Here is a 22,665-nt window from a genome sequence, read left to right as displayed (position 1 = left end):
GTCCATGAACATCTGGAGGACCACAGGTTGACTACCCCTGAAAAAGACTTCTTCCCCAGATCCTGCCAAACTGAGTAGACAATACCAAATGCAATGAATCATGGAATCATAGAGTTGGAAGGGGCCAGACAGGCCATCTCATGACAGGATCACCCTCAAACATCCATAATATCTGTCCAGCCACTGCTTAGACCACCAGTGAGTGGGAGCTCACCACCTCCTTAGGCAGCCAGTTCTATTGCTGAAGAATTCTTTCTGATACCTAACCAGTACTGTTCTACTGAGGGTCTGGCTCAGGATAAGGCAGTGTCCTGTGTTCAAGTGTATGCCTATGTGTCTGTGTTCAAGAAGTACTTTTCACCCATGGAAGACACCTTCATCTTCTGCCAAAGAAAAGTTCCCTCCCCAAATTCCACTCTCTGTAGGTTCCACCCTCAAAATCTCTGGGCCTTTCCGCACAAGGACCAATGTTGCCAATTGGTTTCACAAAGTGGAAACGCTATTTTAAATAGTGGAATCTCGGCGTTCTGCAAACCTGCCTTTGTAGTGGAATCTAGTAGCGTTTCATTCGTTCCCCACAGGTTTCCGGTCTCGCAAAAATCGCTAGAAAGGAAGCGATTTTTTCTGTGCTTGTTTCCGTCCCTGGCCGTCAATCAAACGAACAGCCAATGGGCGGTTGTTATCATGCTCCTGAAAAGCCCCATTCCCTTTGAGCACAGGTTTAAAAAACACACACACACGTTGCAATGAATATGCCTTGATTCTTCCTAACGTAGAGACCCAACTAGAAGGTGTGTGAGCTGGCGAGTCATCGTTACCAGGCCCCCCCGAGTGAAAAAAATCCCCCCCCCCCAGCACGGGTGCAATTTTCGGTCGAAAATAAAGGGAACTTGCAAACAGGGGGCTGTGTTGTGCTTGTGGACTTAGGGGAGCTTTAAAGCACTTCTGTGGAGGGACTGTAGCCGGAGAAGCCTCGTTGGGTCAATGAAGCCTCCCTGGTTTGTTGCTTTCCCTGCTCGCTCTGAGGGGGGAAAAATGGTGATCGCTTCGCCGGAAGTTCGGAGGAGAGAGCCAGGGGGAGGGACTTTGTTTCAGCCGCTACATTGAGGTCTTTTTCGCAAGTGTTGCAGGTTGTTGGCAGGAGTGTAGCGATTTTCTGAGGGTGAATCCACTTTTCTGGATTCACCCGAAATCGCTACAACGAAGCGATTTTAACGCTAGTGTTGCAGGACTGTTGTAGACTGTGTGCAACGTCATGCGGAACGGCAAATTAGTAGTGTTTACCATTTGCAAGCCTTCTGCAACATTGAATTCGTGTGGAATGGCCCTCTGTTTTATTCCCAACCCAAAGCTGGCAGCCTGAAGTCCACACCCTTGTTAGAGTCAGGCTTCCTTGGGAAGCGGCCTTTTACGTCAATAGTCAACAGAACAGTGGAGAAATAATGGAGGGTTGTTAAGCAGAAACCACAATTAAGTGCTGACATAGCTGGAAAGCTAATGGTGCTAATTAATGAGGTATTCCCAAGAACAGGGGCCAAAGCGAGGCTGGAGAAAGGAGCGTGAGCCACCCGGCCTGACTTTCCAGCTCTCCTTGTCGAATTCTTGCTGAATATCAATTAAGTCCAGGAAATGTCACTCTGTAATTAGGATGCTTTAAAAAAAGAAAAAAACCGCTAAGCAAAGGCAGAAAGTAAACAAGCACAGCTACCTTTCTCCTGGTGAAAAGACAGGCAGCTGCTCCAAGTCTTAATTAGCCATGGACCAAAAAAGAGAAAACAGCATTTTGTGTTTTCCACCTCCTGTCTGTGTTGTGTATACCTCTGCCAAATATTCTCCAGCTAAGATAGAACTAGCAATTTGGAGGGGAGTCCTACTCAGGTTATGCAAATAGCCATCTTTTTTTTCCATTTAGTGAAATGTCTTTCATGCCAAGATTTAGGCCGATATATTAATTGAGTCTACATTAAGGTTGCCACCATAGGATTGAAAAATACCAGGAGGCTTTTTTTTTGGGGGGGAGGGGGGTTGGGGAAGACCTCAATAGGTTATAATACCATCTAATCAATCTTCTAAAGCAGTCGTTTTCTCCCCTTCCCACTGTGGGAGCCACCTCCGCCCCCATTCTGGCTGCTCCCACCGCAACTGTACTGTGCTTTGTTGTTGTTAGGTGTGAAGTCGTGTCCGACCCATCATGACCCCATGGACAATGGTCCTCCAGGCTGTCCTGTCCTCTACCATTCCCCGGAGTCCATTTAAGCTTGCACCAACTGCTTCAGTGACTCCATCCAGCCAGCTCATTCTCTGTCATCTCCTTCTTCTTTTGCCCTCGATGGCTCCCAGCATTAGGCTCTTCTCCAGGGAGTCCTTCCTTCTCATGAGGTGGCCAAAGTATTTGAGTTTCATCTTCAGGATCTGGCCTTCTAAGGAGCAGTCCGGGCTGATCTCCTCTAGGACTGACCGGTTTGTTCGCCTTGCGGTCCAAGGGACTCGCAAGAGTCTTCTCCAGCAGTACTGTGCTAGGGCTCCATGATTCCTTAAACTGGCTCTAGTGCTATGGGTCCCGCAAGTCCTTAAAGCACTCCTGCCAAAATGGTAGAATGGAAACTCTTCCTTTGGGATAGGACAGGCATCCCGAGGGGGTGGGGAGAAAGACAGAGGTGATTTAAACCCCGGCAACAGGTTCAAAGGAAAAGAACCTTCATACAACCAGCTAGCTCATACCTGAACGGCAGCCATCTTGGCGAAAGCCATTGCCACATGCAGCTAACAATGAGCAGGCAGAGCCAGAGGAAAGAAGATAAGGTAATGGCTGACTTCTGAATGCTGCAGTTTCAAGATATAAAGAACCTATGCTTAGTTTAAACATCAGTGAAGATACATCTAGAATAGGGTGGGAGAAATATTTACATTGACATTTAGTCCTTGCTCAGTAAGGTAAAGGTAAAGGTATCCCCTGTGCAAGCACCGGGTCATGTCTGACCCTTGGGGTGACGCCCTCTAGCGTTTTCTTGGCTGACTCAATACGGGGTGGTTTGCCAGTGCCTTTCCCAGTCATTACTGTTTACCCCCCAGCAGCCAACTGGGTACTCATGTTACCGACCTCGGAAGGATGGAAGGCTGAGTCAACCAAGTGTGGTTAGGGGACTTCTAATCGAGCAAACCAGGTTTGGTTCCTTGCTATTCCCCCACATGCAGCCAGCTGGATAACCTTGGGCTCGCCACAGCACTGATAAAGCTGTTCTGACCGAGCAGTGATATTATGGCTCTCTCAGCAAACTGGGTACTCATTTTAGTGACCTCGGAAGGATGGAAGGCTGAGTCGACCTTGAGCCGGCTGCTGGGATCGAACTCCCAACCTCATGTGCAGAGCTTTCAGACAGCATTTCTGCTGCCTTACCACTCTGCGCCACAAGAGGCTCTTACTTGCTCAGTATGTGCGTAAATAAAAACACGTGGGATTGTTATCATTTTATTAAACCCTTTGATATTTGAGGAGTATAGTCTCAGTACCCACGATATACTTCTGTTCTATTATATTTACAAAAAAAGTAAGGGGTGGTAGAGGAGTAGAGGAGAGTGGTAGTGCACAAATTGGATCATGCTCTTTCAATGTGCTTCTGCAGCTAGATATTCCTATGTGGAATCTAAAATGCATTGAACGTGCATTCTCTAACATGTGGAGCCTTCCAAACTCCCAGGTAAGCAGGAGCATGAGATTTGCGAAACTCATTCCATCACACCCCTGAAGCCTATTACAATAAAAAAAAATGAAAGAAAGACACAATCCTGTTTGCTGTTTCTCCAAAGTTAGCTCCATGTACGAGCCCAGCCAATCAGGAATCATGTCGCAAACAGTGCACAGCAAGTCAGAATTGGCTAGACAGTGACTCCTCTGAAGTCAAGTGACAGCAGCCTAAATGAGCAAGGCTGGATTTTCACACCAAAGGACGGGATGCTCTTGTTTGATTCCCTGAAAGACATTAGCGAAAAAGTATATGCTCTGCTCTCGTATCATCCAAGCGCCCATTATCTCAAGGTACCTAACCATATTGAGCTTGTGGGTACCCTTAGGCTTACGAATATGTTGGGGAAGCCTGCATAAAACGGCCAGCAGGGTCTGGGACCAATCGCAAACTGTTAGGAGGCTCCAAGCCAAGTCGTCTTCTAGGGCAGAGTCTGCATTTACTTTCTTTATTCCATTGTCAATCCTGTTGAATTCAGATCGCTTTGAACTCGGGTCTTCTTCTCCCCCCCCCCGCCCCCCATTGAAACAGGAAAGTCTTCTGCACGTGGTTAGGGTAGTTCAGAAGGGGGGGGGAGCCAAGCCTCTATCTTTCTTTTCTTGAAGGGGGGGGGAGAGGAGCCAAGCAGGGAGCCTCTTTCTTTTCTTGGAGGGGGTGGAGGAGAGGATTGAAAAGGGCAGAGAAGGGAGAAAAAATCCAGGACCAACAGAAGTTGAGAGAAATCAGGGGCTTCTCCTTTAAGGCAAGCGTATCACATGACCAGGTGTAGCCTATCAGAGGAGCTTTCTTTCACAATCCGGATATTGAGGATTAAAAGCACTCTAAGATATCGCACAATAAAGGTAGGGTCACTCCAGATCAATCCTTCTTGCTGCAGAAGGAAAATTAAAATCGCCCAAAATCCAAACGGAAATCGCATTCTGCGTAGAGGGCAGGGACTGAATCGATCTGGAGTTGGAATAAAAGCTCCATGCAGTTTACACCTAGGACGGAGGAGAGCCTATGTGCAGCAGTGGTTAAGAATGTTGCTCTGTGGGAGTCCCAGGTTCGAAACCCCATCTGCGCTACGGAAGTTTGCAGATTAACCTTGGGACAGCCTAACCTACCTCTACAGGGCTGTGAAGGGAAAAAACGGAGCAGAGGGAAATTTCGTACGTCGGTTTCGTGGGAGAAAGGCAGGGCACAAATGAACTGAATAAAAAATGAACGATTGGGCACATCCTGCAGTCACAAATATATTAAAGTGAATGAAAAGTGGGTCTTGGCTTACAGGCCCCGGGCGCCTTCTTCTTTCCCCTCGACTTCCTCTTCCTTTCCTCTTCCTCCTTCGTAGGTAAGAAACATTATTCATGTGCTCCACACACACTGAAAAAGCAGTAAGCCCTCAAGAGCCACCACTGAAGCATTAAGTGAATTTAAATAATTCTTTGCCAGCTTTTCCTCAGCCCTCCTCACAGCAAGGAGGCAATAAAAGGGACGCACCCATGGGAGCAAGCCGGAAAAGTGCTTGTCAAGAGCCTCTCTGGATTAAGCCGGCAGAAGGGAAGCGTTCAATCATTTGTGCCGGAGGGGGCCGAATGGTGGGTTTCAGGAGGAGGGGTGGTCTGTTGGAGCCAGCAGAGGCAGCCCACCTTGCTGTCTGAGGCAATAATCAAGCTTGAAATTGGTGAGTTTATTAATGGGGATTCGTCCGGATGTAGGTGGGGGGATAATCCTGGTTTCTGTGGGGATGGGAAAGATCCTCTGCTGTGCTTTCAAAGAAGCTGGGCTTTTATAGCACCACTCAAGAACAATGCAAGCCAAGAAGTTGGGTTGTGTTTTTTTTAAGTATGCCAATTTCGACCGCTGTCTTGTCAGTCCAAACACAAAGGATTTTTCATGAGCAGCTGCTCCAGGGGTTGTTTCCCTGGGAAGGAGTCGTTTACAGGAGTTGGCTTTTTTATGTTCTAAAAAAAATCTCTTTATTGACAAGTGTGGAAGTTGAGCAGGTGGTGGAGAAGCAGGCGGGCATCCCGGCAGGATATGCCAACCTCCAAGCAGCTCTGGCAGCACTGGTGTTCTAAGATGAGGGGTGGCAGGAGGCAAGTCTCGCTGGAAATAAGGCCCTCTGATCTGGCAGCCCCAGTCTCCACTGTTTGGTGGGGGGGTGCTGTTCCTGAAAGGTAAACAAGTACACTCTGTGCCTGCTCAGAGGCACTTTGGCTTACTTTTCAACCATATGGTGCAGAGGTTGGGACTGAACCGTGTTAAGCCCTGCCGAAACACAAATAGCAAATCTAAAAAGTCATGCACAGCCTTCCCAGCTATCCCCAGCACCCCACCCACCCCCATCAGCTCCAAACCTGGGCCCATGGCTCAGCCACTAAAGACACTCCCTACAATAAACTATCTTTTTGTAATCCATGGAAGTGGTCTCAGTCCCCCCAAAACACACACACACACACTAGAGCACGGGTAATCAACTTGTGGTCCTCCTGATGTCTATGGACTACAGTTCCCATGAGCCCCTGCCAGCATTTACTGGCAGGGGCTCATGGGATTGTAGTCCATGAACATCTGGAGGACCACAGGTTGACTACCCCTGCACTAGAGGAAAGATAATCTCCCTCCTCAGTAGAGAGCCATAAAACTACATTGGAGGCTCAAGTCATAAAGGTAGCACAGTTGACACTCTTCCACCTACGCCAAGCAAAGCTACTAGCGCTCTACCTGGCCCTGGAACACCTAGCCCCTGTGATCCATGCAACATGCAGGCCTACCTTTGGCCCTGCTTCGGAAATTACAGCTGGTCCAAAAAGGAGGGGCCCGGGTTCTCCGGTGGAGACCTCATATCAGACCTGTGCTGCAGCAACTGCATTGGCTCCCAGTTGAGTTCCAGAGCCAGGTCAAGGTTCGGGTTTTAGCCTTTAAGGCCTTATGCAGTCTGGGTCCTACATACCTGAGGGACCACCTCTCTGAATACGTTCCCCAGAGAGCACGTTGTTGTAGCCACACCAACCAGCTAAGGATCCCTGGCCTTCTGTCTGGTGGAATGAGCTGCTCAGTGCCACACTCTGGCTGCATACTAAAACTCTGCCCGTGCTACTCAGGCAGATCCCCTTGTATGCTCTTTTTTCACCACGAGCCAGACTATTTTCCTGCATCTCCTCAACTTGCATTCCAAGAGCGTTAGGTGCCGAGGGCCCCGGGAGCCTCATCAGTGACCTGGCCCAGAGCAATTCTGTCCAATTTCAGGGCGCTTTTAAGTACAGAGAAGATAGAGGGGAAAGGAGTTTGCCCTACAAGCACTTGCAATAGAAAGAAAAGGTCAAGCGAGTTTCTAGCGAATGGCTGAACTTCACATCTTGCTCTGTACTTACGATTCCTGTCCAAGTTGCTGAGCCAGAGGATAGCGTGTTGATAGATAAGACAGCTGACCCCACGCCATATTTTTCCTGCCTTTGTTGGAGACAGGAGAGGGGCTTATTGATCAAATATGCCCGCTTTTTATGCCATGCTATTTTATTTATGTCTTTATTTCATCTTATCGCTTAGTGCTACTAGCATCTGGTACTAATTTACACTTAACCATTCAGACCTCCTTCCTGCCATCCCCTTGAGTAGTTAGCATGGGAGAGGTTATATTTTTTGCCATGTTTGTTGTATTGTATTGTTATGATTGTAAGGGGTTTTACGTCCTTTTATGGGGGTTTTAAATGGTTTTATGGACTTTGTGACCTGCCAAGAACCGGCCTTGGGAGTGGCGGGAAATAAATATAAATATAAATAAATAAATAAAATATAAATGGAGGGGTCAGAGCCAGTTTTTCGAACAGTAGAGTTACTAATCTCCAGGTGGGGCCTGGAGATCTCCCACTTTTGCAGCGGATTCCCAGATGACAGAGATCAGTTCCCCTGAAGAAAATGGCTCCTTGGGACGGTGGGCTCTATGGCCTTGTACCATGCTGAGGTCTCTCTCTCCCTTCCCCAAAACCCTGCCTTCTCCATGCTCTGCCCCCCCCCCCCAAATCTCCAGATATTTCCCAGCCTGAAGCTGGCAACCCTACTGAACACTGCAAAACCAAAAAGGGAATGAAAACCCAACCTTAACAAAGTTAGGAACTTAAAAGTTGAGCTATAAAACAATATGGAATTTTAACAATTATTTATTAAAGTGTGCCAATATTAGGTTAAAAACAAAGTAAAAATTATATTTAAAAAATTATACAGATCAAACTGCACATGAACAGACCAAATGCATTTCAACCCTACTGGGTCTTCCTCAGTGGTCAATAATATTAAATAATGCACTCTTATCTAAAACCAATGAAGAAGTATAGCTGGGTGGTCAAGGGAAATCTGTTAGGTGTAGCTCCAACAAATACTGGTATAGTCACCACCTTCTAAGATGTGTAAAATCTAGGAACATCACTCTCAGCTGTTGTTTTATTCTGCATAGAGAGTGCATCTCATGTGTGTTCCTCTGGACAATCAACAATAGGGCTTAGAGCAGGGGTGGGCAAACTGTGGCCCTCCAGATGTCCATGGTCGACAATTCCCATGAGCCCCTGCCAGCATTAGCTAGCAGGGGCTCATGGGAATTGTAGTCGATAGACATCTGGAGGGCCTCAGTTTGCCCACCCCTGGCTTAAAGGCTGAGGCCTTCTCCTGATATTCCCTCCTGGCTCTGAGATTCAAAGACTTGGTGTCTCTGAATGCGGAGGTGGCCTTCAGCCTGATATACTTCTCCTCCACAAATCTAGCTAATCCCCTTTTAAAGCTGTTTATTCCTGTGGCTACCACTATATCCTCTGGCAGCAAATTCCACACTTTAATCACTCTCTGTGTAAAGTATCTGCGTGGCAGAAAAGACTTCCATTCAGAGCTGTTGTTTTGAGGATCCTTTTCTCATCAATTTCCCTCAAGGAACCATACATTAGCTCAGCAAATGAAAGTTCCCGAAATAATATTTGCTGTGGTGATATGAATAGAGAAGTAGAGGAATGCACATGGGGGGGGGGGTGACTCGCAAGCAGTATGAGGGGCTACAATCTTAGTTATTAGCGTCTCAATGGAATTGCCACAAAAGCTTCTGATTGCCCAAAAAAGGCCCTTGTTCCTGATTCGTCAGGAAGGATTGTTTTTAACTGATTGATGAAGGCCTTATTGCCAAGGCCGTCTGTCAGCTTGGACTTCCGGTATAATGAGGTGGTAAATGCGGAGAGGTGGCAGAATGGAGTGTAGGGGAAGGGCAACATGTTGCAAACTTCCCCCTGCATACACCCTTCCCTGTTCCCAAACAGCTTGCAGAGTTTGAAAACTCTAGGACAAGGTTGGCCGATGTGGCGCCCCTTGTGGGACTTGTTGTTGGCTGCCCTCATTGAGCTGAAGGGGTTTCCCACTAGAGATAGAGGACTGGAAAGCACTGGGGCTTTTCTTAGTTAATGGGGGCCTCCATTCCCGCCTCAGCGCTGCCTTCTTCCCAGGAAGTGTGAGGAACGAAGTACTTCATGGGGATCTGTCTTGAGGCAGCCATTTTGGATTTGGATTTGATTCCCACGGCAGCCATTTGGGAGGTGGGGTGCTCACCAGCCCTGTCCAAAATCCCAACAGGGTCCACAGGCACAAAAGCTTGGGGAATTCTGGGTATCCTCTGGGATGCTTCCCCCCCCCCCCGGCCTGCAGAGAGCCATCATGGTATAGTGGTTAGGAGCAGTGGTTTCTACTCTGGTGTGCTGGGTTTGATTCTCTGCTCCTCCACATGTAGCCAACTGGGTGACTTTGGTCAAGTTACAGTCTTGTTAGAGTGGTTCTCACAGAGCGGTTCTGTCAGAGCTCTTTCAGCCCCACCTACCTCACAGGATGTCTGTTGTGGAGAGAGGACGGGAAGGCTGAAGGGAAGGCCTCCATGGATTGACAAGCTGAGGAGCAGAGACTAAAAGAGCACATTGCTCTCACTAGTGCCTTTTCAACACCAGTGAGAAAGGGGAAACGCAAGACGCCATGGCAAAGTGTGGAGCAGTGGTTCCCAAACTTATCTGGCCTACCGCCCCCTTTCCAGAAAAAATATTACTCAGCGCCCCCTGGAAATTAATTTTTTTTAATCTTCTCTTCTTTCTTTTATGCTTTCACCGCCCCCTTACAGTTATTCATCGCCCCCAAATGCACCTGTGGCCCATCACCGCCCCCCTGGATCGCTGCAGCACCCACCAGGGGAAGGTAGCGCCCACTTTGGGAATCACTGGTGTGGAGGAATATAAAGGCTGAATTTATTATCACGCATTTGCAGATAGGAGACATCATGTGATTTTGCCCCATGTGCGGAAGTGGTAACATTTTTTGAAAAGGGGACGGGATCAAAGCAGGTGGGAGGCTGCCTCCCTCAGACTTAGTACGGAAAGCGCATTGCAAATTTCAGCCCATGAAATGAAGGGAGGAAAACCCAAATGCGGAAAGGCTAGAGTCGACTCACAGCTTCAAAAGGAAATCCAAAGCAAGGCTAAAACAAGGTATGTCTCCTAATGCAGAAATGGTCCCAGTGACTGCCTGTGAGCCAAATCCCAGTTTCTGAAACTAACCAGAATAATAAACCATATTACAAATGAACTTGTCCCCTGTTCAGGAGAAAATGGAAGTGCTTTTTTGTGCAATGAGGGCTCGAAAATTTGGAAGTGAATGGATAATAGACTCACCCAGGATCCATTGCTTCTGCCTTCTTCCCATTTTGTTAGGTGGAGCGAACTCCCCTCTCTCCCCCCTGCAAGTATGGAGCCAGCCAGCTTCCGCACAAGCCCACACATTTTCTGCTGGGGGACGACCCGTGCACATTAAATAGCATACACGGGAATGCTGCAGCAGGAACCCGCCAAGTTCTTCAAAGGAGCCGGAGATTTTCCTTTTATCATTTATTGAAAAGCACTCATTGTGAAACTGCCTCTCTGCAGAAATGTCACTGACCACTTGAAACTACATGGAAGGCTAAAAGAGATTCGAGGCGCACATTGTCTGCTTCTTGATGGAAGCTTTGTGTGAGGACCCCTCCGGATTGGTTAACCTCGCTTGCTTCACCCCATTAATTCCCTTCCACGTAATAAAACTGAAAAGCATACAGGTGAGTTAGTGAAGGCTGGTAAAAAAATTTCTCAACGCAGCAGAACAGATGACTTATTTGATAGGTTAAAGTAATCTACAAAAGCTTCCTTTCAGATGGCGGTGTACACAGGCTGGTAAATTGGCAGCATCTGGATTAGGTGGGCAGGACAAAAGAGGACAGCCAGGTGGCCTCTTTCCTTTGGTCTCCCTAACGGAAGGAACACAGCAGATCTCAAAATCACAGAGCAGGCCTTCAGGACTGAACTCAGAGAGGACTTGATGGCAGTGAGGGAGCTTCTGGGCTCCAATGAGGAAGCTGCCTCTTGGAAGAGCAGTGTTCAAATCCAGTAGCACTTTCCTCTTCTCCTGCAGACTGACACAGCTGCCCTCTTGGGACAGCTCCTTCCAACACGTTGGCAATGCAGGGAGCAGAGCAGGAGTGCCTGGCCTGCAGAGCTCCCGTAAACACAAAAAGCTTTTTAAAACTTAACTTCATGTAACTTCCACCTTTCTCTCCAATGGGGATCCAATGTGACTTAAACTGTTCTCTATCTTGTACTGAATCCGGCCTTTGCTCTGTAAAGCTCAGGATTGTCTACTGTGGTTGGCAGGAGCTATCCAGGGCCTATGTCACACATGTTAAAGGATGCACTTGCAATGCACTTTAGAAGTGGACTTTCCTGTTCCGCACAGGAAAACCCAGCTGCAAAAGCACACTGAAAGTGTATTATCTAATGTGTGCAGAATGGGCCTAGGTTCTCAAGTGAAGATTTTTCACTGTGACTCTCCAGATGTTTATGGGCTACAATTGCAATGAGCCCCAGCCAACGGGCCATGCTGGCAGGGGCTCATGGGAACTGTAGTCTATGAACATCTGAAGATGTACTACGTACGGTTTTCTGCCCTGCAGAACGCATGCCTCAGAACCACTCCCTAGAAAGTCTGGCCATCTTAATCCCTCAATCAGCCTCCCTGGTCCAAGCCTAGCCTGTCACCGTCACATTAAATTAAGTCGCCGGCCACTCCAGCCGATTGCCACAGAGCAGTTCCCCCAATTTAGTTCACAACATTCAGTGGCAGTTTTCTCCTCAGACCCTGATGTTGCCGAGCCAAGAGTGTGCAAGTCAGTAATCCAGGGTTAAAAACGCCATCCCGGTGAAGTGGCAGGTCTGAAGGGGCGCTCAAGTGATTAGCAATCAGCTCCTCCAGCCGCCATCCATTCAGGGCGCTTCCTCTCGGTGCTTGTCTCTGCCGTCGTGTCCTCCCGACGCACTTATTTGTCTCTCCAGCTAATGGAATTTCTCTGCTATATTTAATAATTGGAAGTGCGGAATGTGTAGGAGAAAATAAAAGAAAATTAAAACCTCTGTGAAGAAGCCATCTTTGGGAAATATCATTGGCAGGAAAACTGCAGCTATCGCTAAGAGCTTTTCTTTCGGCACTGAATAGCTTAGGGCAGGGGTAGTCAACCTGTGGTCCTCCAGATGTCCATGGACTACAATTCCCATGAGCCCCTGCCAGCATTTGCTGGCAGGGGCTCATGGGAATTGTAGTCCATGGACATCTGGAGGACCACAGGTTGACTACCCTTGGCTTAGGGGACCGCAGGCTGAGCATTGTCTGAAACATAAGACTCCAGCCAACTTGGCAACTGTATGTCTTGTTCTCCCCCTGGAAGACACGGCACAGTTTTCTTCATTGCATGACATCATGACATGGTGCATATTTTACCTTCCCTCTGCTTCTCAGCAGTGGGCTGGTGCCAGCAGGGGTGGAGGAACTTGCCTCAGTTGTAAGAAAAGACCAGGGGACTTTTTTCCAGACATCCACATCTCTGGATGGAGGCGGAGGAGGAGGAGTTGGGTTTTATAACCCGCTTTTCTCTACCCGCGGGAGTCTCAAAGTGGCTTACAATCACCTTCAGTTCCTCTTCCCACAACAGATTCTCTGTGAGGTTGGTAGGGCTGAGAGAGCTCTGTGAGAACAGCTCTAACAGGATTGTGATGAGCCCAGGGTCACCCAGTGGAGGAGTGGGGAATCAAGCCTGGATTGCCAGATTAGAAGCCACCACTCTTAACAGCTATGCCGTGCTAGAGAGGACACAAAATGGTTGCTTTCACAGGCAGTCTTGTATTCTGCAAGGGATGTCCCCATCCTGTGTGGCTGGGGGAAGTCAGGAAGTGGTAGAGGCCATCTTTCACCCTGGAGAAAATGGCCGCTTTGGGAGGTGGCCATCCCCCAGCTCCACCCCCAAACATCTCCAGGTCTTGCCCAACTCAGACCTGGAAGCTTTAAGCCTGAGGCAGATGCTCCTGTTGACCTTTGAGAGCCAGCTTGGTGTCGTGGTGAACAGCAACAGCCTTTAATTGGAGAGCCGGGTTTGATCCCCCACTGGCAGCCATCTGGGTGACCTTGGGCCAGTCACAGTTCTCTCAGGGCTCTCTCAGCCTCACCTACCTCACAGGGAGCTGTTCTGGTTCGGGTAGGAAAAGACAGGGTGCAAAAAAAAATTTTTTTTCTTCTTTGATGAAGACTGCCCTGGGCAGTGAAAACGAGATCAGAAAAATATGGGGAGCCTCTCAATCTTTTTCTGCACTGAGAACCTTGAAGACAGCCCTGGATGGAGCTGACATGACATTTCAGGCCCTAGATTTAGGGGCATTGCTCATTAACCCAACGCAAGCGATCTCAGGGTGGGGAGCCTGTGGGTGTCTCACTCAAACGCCTCCTCCCGAGCAGCCAAAAACAAGCGCCTTCAGTTAAAAAGTAATCTGATGGGGCTGAACTGTTCTCCGGAGCCGCTGTCAATAGAGTGCCACGCTGCCGGGTAACTGTGCGCTGACCTGCAGTTCTCCTTGTCAAAAGTCTGCAGATTGCAAAGGCCCACTAATTAAAGTGAAGGTCTCTCTCCGGCAGCCTCGACAGTGACAAGTGTTTGCACCCTCGCCGAGGAGATGCATAAAGCGGCTCGGCCAGATTGCATAATCCGTGAGCGCTTTTCCATGGTGGGTTCTCTCTTGTTCTCGCTCTCTCTTTCCGCCTCCCCGCCACACCGGCTTCCAGTGGAAAATCAGAAGGCCTGGCATTGTTAGCAGCATGCGGGGCAGCATCGTGATAGACTAACAGCCACTGGAGCCAAAGGTGTGGCAGGGCAAGGTTTGGCAGAATGCTGCTGTCCCTGCACAGAGCAATGTCATTTCCTTTCCTATCCGGGGTGACGTGATTTAGCTGAATGGCTTTGCAAGCCAGTTCAAACTCAGGGATAATGAGGTCCAGGTAGTGGCTTCTATGGAATAATAGAGTTTGGGCTGAGCACTGTGCAACCTGAAAAAGGAGGCTCCCAGGATTTTGAGCATCAGACCAAGGAGATTCCATGCACCCCACGAGAGATGCTCAAGCACCTTGCAGTTTGGCAGCCCAAAAAACATTGCTTGTCTGACATGGTCCCCCTCCGCAGCCGTTCCTGGTACTCTGAAACTCAAAAGCAAAAGTGACAGGAACAATATCGCAAGCAATAGTGCCTCAGTAACCGTTACAACAACCCTGCAAGGTAGACCAGAACGATCAGTGGGTATCCTGTGGCCAGCTTTCACAGGCAAAAGAGCAATCAGACATTTGCAGAATGAGGTTGGCTGGTGGGTTGGCTGGTTCTGTGAGTTGCAGGACTCTGTTATGTTCTTCAAAGATGTTTCCACTTGCACAAGACATAGCACAAGCATTTAGATGTTGGTCTAATTCTCCATCTGGATTGGAGAGGGGCGGCCTATAAATAAATAAATTGTTTCCAAGGCAAACTGGAAGAGACATTCTAGATTAAGCAGGATCTCTGTGGTTTTGCCACGGAGTTTCCTTGGAATTCTAGAGTGGCAGCTTCGCTCCAGAAATGATGCCGTGCAGTCAATGTTGTTATTATGGACATTTTGAATTTGTATGATTTTAAATGCTGTAAACCACCCTGAGCCGGCTTTGCTGGGAGGGGAAGTCATCAAAATCGAATGAATGAATGAATGAATGAATGAATGAATGAATGAATGAATGAATGAATGAATGAATGAATGAATGAAGTCTTGCAGTCCCCCAACTTGCTATATATTTATCACAGTCACGCCTTCTTTTTAAATAGTGTCCAAAGAATATTGTGTTTGTTTATCATTTGTTTTTAACTTTTATATGCTGTCTTTCTGCCAGTTAAGTCCCTCAAAGTTGCAAACTGTGTGTGTTTGTGTGTGTGTGTGCGTGTGCATATGCATGTGTGTGTGCATTAGCCTCAACAGCTGGAGAAGAACACACCAACGTAACAAAATAGTGATTTCTCTCTCTTCTCTCTCTCTTAGGACTAAGGTATAACATGGAATCTCAGCAGCCCAAGAAAGTAAGTTAAAAAGTGTGTTGGGAAGTTGTGCTTTCAAGAGCAAGGAGCAGAGGGTGGGCTGCAGCCAGGAACTGGACGGGCGGAGTTGATTGTCAAAGGAACGGAGCTACTACGTGATTTCCCAGAATACAAATCCGCTTATTAAATTCTCTCAATTTGTTAAGCTGTCGAAATTTAGCTTCTGGTAGTTTGTTAGGGCTGGCTAAATCTGACACCCTTTGCCTGAAAAATATTTTGCATATCCATGTTTTGCATTAAACTTTTCTAATTTAAAACTAATTTCCAAACTCTCTTTTTAAAGGCATTCCCCCCCCCCCCCCCCGCCTCCCCGGCATGACAGACTCCTGGTGAAACTTCGCCATCTAGTGGCCATGGGCCTTCAAAATGGCTGGGAACGGGACCTTCTTTGCTTAGCTTGAAGCACTGGTCATGTATTCATCTGTCTAGAAGCCTGCTGTGGGGCAGGCTGAGCTTGAATTCTCTGGGTTGGGTCCAGTGGTTCCTATGAATCCCACCCAAGACCCCTAGCTACTCAGATTTAAGGATTTGCACAGCCTGTAGCACTGGAGTCAGTTTAAGGATTTGCAGGGTACGTGGACAACCAAAGTTGCCCACAAGATAGTTTTAGAGAGGAGCAAACCAACTATAAGGGAAGATATTACGGCTAAAGCTCACTTACTTTGGACACATCATGCGATCAAACTCGCTAGAAAAATCATTAATGCTCGGCATGGTCAGCGGCAAAGGGAAACGTGGTCACCAAAGGATCTGCTGGCTCGACACAATCAAAGCTGACACAGGGATGACCATGAACCAACTAAAAGAAGCAGTCAGAGACAGGGGCACATGGTGAAGACTTTCTTATAGAATCGCCAAGGGTCGGACACGACTGAAGAGATAACAGCAGCAGCAGCAGGGTACAATTGCAGTGGGAGCAACCAGACTGGGAGCAGAGGGGGCCCCACAGAGTAAAAGGATATGACTCTGAGTGTCCTTAAGGAGGAGAAACGGGGGAGGAGAAAGGCTACAGCCCTGATCTGGGGAGGGAGACACCGTGCGAGGCCCCTGGAAGTGCGGGGCCCATAGCACGTGCTACACATGCTACATAGATAAACTGGCCCTATCACTACTACAAACCTCATTATAGATTTTGTCCATGGAGATCCCAGGGGCTCCAGCATAGGCTTTCTCAGTGGATAGAGGATGCCTCTCCATTCCTCCCAGCAGAAAAGCTGGTTCAACCCAACCCTGTATAAGTTGATGGTGCTGGTGATTCTCCAGTTTGATGACAGCCACCTGGCCTAGCACATATTTCCCAAGTTCAGCATTGTAGCATTCAGCTGGAAACAGATCGAAAAACCAAAGATGAAGTCACAGCAGAGTGAGGGCTTTCAAGCTAATCCAATGGGTTGGAGCCTACAGATCTGTTCCACTCGTTGTGTGCTTTGCTCCGGAGCAGAAGCCTCCAAAAGAACAGTTTCTGGTAGCATAAGGGGTCCCTTGCATTGCAGGTGAGAATGGTCCTTAGCAGAACAGGCCCATGGGATCCAATCGGATGCGATACCTAAGAAGTTCCGCCAGGAAGAAGCCAAGCTGTCTCCCCAAGTCCACAGTCAAGAATGGGAGGAACTAGTCTAGAATATCTGGATGTGTGTGTGATGACTCAGAGGCCAGCTTGTTCCATGGTTTCCCATGATGCCACACAAGAGGGAAATGTTCCATGCATTCATGGTCCAGTTTGGTGTAGTGGTTAGGAGTGCGGACTTCTAATCTGGCATGCTGGGTTTGATTCTGCACTCCCCTACATGCAGCCAGCTGGGTGACCTTGGGCTCACCATGGCACTGATAAAACTGTTCTGACCGAGCAATGATATCAGGGCTCTCTCAGCCTCACCCACCTCACAGGGTGTCTGTTGTGGGGAAAAGAAGGCAAGGTGACTGTAAGCTGCTTTGAGCCTCCTTCGGGTAGAGAAAAGCAGCATATAAAAACCAACTCTTCTTCTTCTTCTTCTTCTTCTTCTTCTTCTTCTTCTTCTTCTTCTTCTTCTTCTTCTTCTTCTTCTTCTTCTATATCTATTCATTTCCACATAGTATCAGGATTCAACCATACCTTGAGAAACATACACGTGAGTGGTATCCCCACAGACCCTGAGATGAATTTTCGAAAAATTCCTCATAAACTCTCATAAACTCCTCATAAACTCTCAGACAATTAGGCTTGCTTCCTCATTGGATGTTTCTGGAATTGATGCTTGTGTGAAGAACAATAAATTCCAAAGCAGGAAAGGGTCGAAAAATCGTTACAGTGCCACCAAAGTCCCCTGTAAGACAATGCATTTTCTTTCCATTGTTAAGCGGAACTAAAACCGTACAAATAGCTCGCCCCATTAAACTGAACAAGCTGTCCGCAGTGATGAATGCTCTCTCGTTTAGTAATTTCTCGGGCCTTTTTCCCCCCATTAGGACTGTGCGCCCAGCAACAATCAGGATGGGAAAATACAGGGGAACGCCGCGGCTGAATTCCCTATCGTAAGCCAGAGAGCTTCGTTATACCCAATTCCAAATGGACAGACCGAGCATCAAAGCGCAGATACCAAGCCAAATGTACTGTTTGTCATTAAAGACCATCAGAAAAAAGGTGTGGGGACCAATCCTGCCAGGACTCGTAAGCGAAAGAGGAGATTTGTCATCAAGAAGAGTCCCGTCCTGATTGCCATCAATGGCTCTTTCCCCAACCTGTCCATATTAAAATTGGAGGACAGAAGCGACATCAAATGGAAAAGCCTGTACGAAACCCAAAGAGAAAGAAAGAGACTCATGCGAGAGACGTGCGCCAAATACAAGAGCAACAGCAAACGTGTAATCACACCGTATCACGTTTCCAGGATATTCGTCGAAGATAAATACCGAATTCTCTACTGCGAAGTCCCCAAAGCTGGTTGCTCCAACTGGAAGAGGGTGCTCATGGTTCTTAATGGGCTGGCCTCCTCCACCAGGGTTATCCAGCACAACACAGTGCATTATGGGAATTACTTAAAAAGGCTGGATGGGTTTGACCGCAAAGGGATCAACTACAGGCTCAATACTTACACGAAGATGCTCTTTGTCCGGGAGCCTTTTGGAAAGTTGGTTTCCGCATTTCGAGACAAGTTTGAGCACCCTAATAACTATTACCACCCAGTTTTTGGCAGGCCCATTATTTCAAGGTACCGAGTCAATGCCACCAAGGAAGCATTAAGGACAGGTTCCGGGGTGAAATTCAAAGAGTTCATCCAGTATCTGCTAGATGTACACCGGCCGGTGGGGATGGACATCCACTGGGATCACGTCAACAGACTTTGTAGCCCATGTTTGATAGACTATGATTTTATAGGCAAATTTGAAACGATGGAAGAAGATGCCAATTTCTTCCTGCATTTAATTAACGCTCCACAGAATTTGACTTTTCCTAGGTTTAAAGACAGACATTCTGACGAAGAGCGAACGACCACTCAGATTATGCAGCAATATTTCAAACAGCTTTCCCCTGCTCAAAGGCAACGCAGCTATGATTTCTATTATATGGATTATCTGATGTTTAACTACTCCAAGCCTTTTCAAGACCTTTACTGAAGGAGGGAGAACTGCTGGCAACAATCTGTCAGAAGCTCCTCCTACAGCAGTCCGTGTTTAAGAAATTCCTGATGAATTGCCCCCATTTTCAAATATGATAAAGGGCAGATCTACACCACAGGCTTCCACGGGCTACACAGTCCTACCCCCTTTCCAGAGATCTCGGGTGAGGGTAGTTCTGTCAGGGGGGTGCAGATAGGGCATTGATCCCCCAAATGGTGTCCATAGATGCCATGGCACCTGCCAACGTGCTTCCCAGCGCCCATGCCCTTCTTTCCCAAAAGCGTCTTTTACCCACAGCAAACAGCCAAATCCTGGCTTTTCTCCACTTTGCTGGAGCAAGAAGTGCTCCAGAAAACTCCACAAGGGGTCACAGGAGGATGCGTGGCTTGAGAACTTCCCGGCCTTTGGGAATGGCCCCCATGTCAATGACTCAGTTACCTGCTGCTGCTCTGCCTCCCTTTGGTGGAACAGCAGGGCAAAATTTAGGGGGTGAGGTTGTGCCCGTGCTGTGAAGTGAAGTTGAAGTGCCACACAACATTGTTTTCCTGGTGCCCACTTTGAAATCCTCTCATGCCCCCCCAAAGGCTCCTGGGTAGCAACCCTGCCCTCATGGCAGCCATCTTGTACTCACTCCTGCCTCCCATGGCAACCATTTTGTAATGGTGCCCTCTGCTCCTTGCTCAGATTCCAGTTGTGCTCACAGGCGTCTCAGGATTGAGATCCCCTGGTCTGAGATGCCTCTGGGCATCACCGACATGCCGTTCCGAGGCTTCTTGGGAGGGAACCATGACTGGAGACCAGTTTGTGGTGTACATCTGCTCTAAATTAACTTCTACATTCAGGTGTTGGGTTGCGATACAGGAAGCGACTTCATTTCCATGTTTTTTCAAGGATGATCTGTGATTTCTGCAATCGCAGGAATAGATCATGTAAAAGAAAGAGAGAGAAACCTCATTTTAAAAAAGAAAAAAAAACACTTTCCACTTATTCTTCGGCCTGCAAAGCCTACAGAAAAGAAGTGTTTGTTGTCTGTGCCTGTTTGTGATATTTGCTAGGCATTTTTTAAGGTTCTCCTGCAGAGTTCATTGCAGCTGCAGCATTTAAAGAAAAGAAGAAGCTAGATTATCACCCACCATTATCACTCCACTTGTATTTCCATGCACAACTGAACTGTTTCCATTACATTGTCATTTTGACTTGATTTCTACGTTGGGTATATTCATACATCTAATGGCAGGGCTCCTAATAAAGCACAGACTTTTCCAATATGAGACCAGTGGATGTTTGCCTTGTTCGGTGAGGAAAGGAAGGAGGGGAGGTGTATGTAAAGTTCTCTGTGATTTCCTCCCCGGTAAATCAGACAATCAGGATTCTGTAGAAATACGGTCAGTGAAATGCTGTTTTATGGAACTGTTTCCATTCGCCTTTTGGGAATACCGAAGGGGGGGGGGAATCTTTCCGTTGTAAAGTGTGATTTCAAGGATGTACCAATTGAAAGCAACTAATATTTAATGAACACATGAGTGCAAAATTAAGCCAGATGTTACAATTCGCCGGATATGAATACATTCTCCTCCATCTAAAGCTCCCTTATGGCACATTCGTCTGCAGGAAAAAACGAAAACACAGCACATTCGCATCTTTATGTGCACTATTAAAATTCTTTTAATCCTTGGCATTAACATAAATCTTTAGTTTAATCTATGTCGTCTTGGGGAATATCAAATGTCGCCTTTAAAGTAGCAAATAAATTTAGATGCGGCTTCCTGCCCATCAGGGTTTTCTACTTTTAATGGCGACAAACAGTTATTTGCCCCCACGCAAGGCTCCCAGTCCTGTTCAAGGTGTTATTTTTGTCTTAAGGAATGCAAAGGTGGGACCATAGCATAGCTGTGATGCAGAATCAAGGGGCTGGATTCAAACTGAATTGGCTGTTTCCATTAAATTCCCCCCTCCTGCTATAGACCCTCCTCATGTTGCTCCTTGCAGGGGATGGGGTCTCCCTCAGGAGCAGCATTTTGCAGAGATCAGTGGGCTGCAGTGGGGAAGGAGAGGAAGGGATGTTCTGTTCCGCTGATGGAAATCTCAGTCTGGATCCAAGCCAATGAATGGGCTGGGTAACCTAGACCAGAGGCATTGAACAACCCTGTCAGTGGTTGAGGTTGCAAATCCTATAAGGATCCAACCTTAGTTGGGCTCTGCCTGTAACCTGCCAGCATTTGTCCAACCTTTTACTTTGATCCACAATAATCCCAAAATTCTACCCCAGTAGGGGCCAAGCTGTACAAGACTGTAAAATATTGAATGTTGCCTTTCACTGTATGTTATTTATCCAATCCTCTTACTTTTTTTTGGGGGGGGGGTTGTAGTCACTCCTTGTGAGCACTGTGGAAATTACAGCCTTCGGTCATGTTACCCATATATCAGAAAGCACCTCAAAGGGAAGGTGAGGGCTTTGAGGAAGCCACTCTGTAGAAATATTTGATGTAAAAGTTGTTTCACATTGCATAAGCCCAAAGTACAGCATTTTGGCCTGGACAGTTTTCAGTATAAATACTTAACAATGCAACAGAGAGATGGGGAGACTCTAACATAAGGGTTGACTGTTACCTTTAAAGTCCTTCAGGAACGTACATAGAATTATTTAACCGATATGAGCCCATCTGGTAACTTGATTTGTCACACCGGCTGTTTATTGCTGTTCCCTTGAGGAGACCAGAGCTGGAGTCATGCAGAAAGGTAAATAAATTAAAATTTATCAGAGGGCTTCCCAATATGGCTCACAGAGGCACCAAGGCACCCACCAGTACTTCCTTTGGCACCTGCTGAGCTTTCCAGAAAGTGTGTGGGTCCACTGTAAGGCACAGTTTGTTATTGGCTGCCTTTATTCAAATGAGAGAGTTTTTCATTGGAAGATCAGGAAAAGGCTTTCCTTAATATATGCATGGTTCCATTCTTCCTCCAGATGGGCTTCACCTCCATTTGGGCTGCCCTCCTCGCCAGAAGCCACTTGCTTGTGAACCAGAAACAGGGAAGTGTGGACTTTTTCCACCTTGAGGAGCAAGAATCGAATCTAAAGCTCCAGGATATGAACTGTCTAATTCGCTGTACTGCTGGTGAAAGAAAGACAATATCCCCTTGGCAGATTCAGTGTTCCTGTTTGGCAAGAGAAAAAGCGTAACAGCAGCAGCAGGAACAAAGTTTCTAAAATCCGGTTAGCTCACACAAAGCCAAAAGGCATCTCGATTACAGCATTTCGTGCTACAGGTGCTAAACAGGCATATTATGCAAAAGCGAAATCCTGACTTTTTCCCAACCAAGAAATGCTGATGTCGGGGAATGCTGCCCTCCTTTGGCAGATTTTTGCAAAGAAGAAGAAGAAGAAGAAGAAGAAGAAGAAGAAGAAGAAGAAGAAGAAGAAGAAGAAGAAGAAGAAGAAGAGTTGGTTCTTATAAGCCGCTTTCCTCTACCCGATGGGAGTCTCAAAGCGGCTTACAATCCCTTTCCTCTCCCCACAACAGACACCTTATGAGGTGGGTGAAACTGAGAGAGCCCTGATATCACTGCTCGGTCAGAACAGCTTTATCAGTGCTGTGGTGAGCCCAAGGTCACCCAGCTGGCTGCATGTGGAATAGTAGCAAGGAACCAAACCTGGTTTGCTAGATTAGAAGTCCCTTAACCACACTTGGTTGACTCAGCCTTCCATCCTTCCGAGGTCGGTAAAATGAGTACCCAGCTTGCTGGGGGGTAAACGGTAATGACTGGGGAAGGCACTGGCAAACCACCCCGTATTGAGTCTGCCATGAAAACGCTGGAGGGCGTCACCCCGAGGGTCAGGCATGACCCAGTGCTTGCACAGGGGAT

General features: G+C 47.5%; 1 protein-coding gene across 4 annotated transcripts in view; it reads left to right on the top strand.

Annotated features, from left to right (window-relative positions):
* KCTD15 (potassium channel tetramerization domain containing 15) overlaps positions 1–22,665 on the top strand; it is a 387,504-nt gene that overhangs the window by 263,695 nt on the left and 101,144 nt on the right. For 3 of the 4 annotated variants that reach the window (XM_077309655.1, XM_077309656.1, XM_077309657.1), the window contains exons 3-4: positions 15,149–15,186; positions 17,650–20,095. In XM_077309655.1, the coding sequence (XP_077165770.1) occupies positions 15,149–15,186; positions 17,650–18,798 (1,187 nt within the window). In that variant the 3' untranslated portion in view covers positions 18,799–20,095. Of the gene's footprint in view, positions 1–15,148; positions 15,187–17,649; positions 20,096–22,665 lie in introns of those variants that run through there. The other variant, XM_077309658.1, reaches the window with a different exon arrangement.

This window comes from Paroedura picta, chromosome 14 (genome assembly GCF_049243985.1).
Source record: "Paroedura picta isolate Pp20150507F chromosome 14, Ppicta_v3.0, whole genome shotgun sequence".
Classification (NCBI taxonomy): domain Eukaryota; kingdom Metazoa; phylum Chordata; class Lepidosauria; order Squamata; family Gekkonidae; genus Paroedura; species Paroedura picta.
Note: the sequence above shows the minus strand (reverse complement) of the source record. Positions and strands in the feature narration are given on the sequence as shown.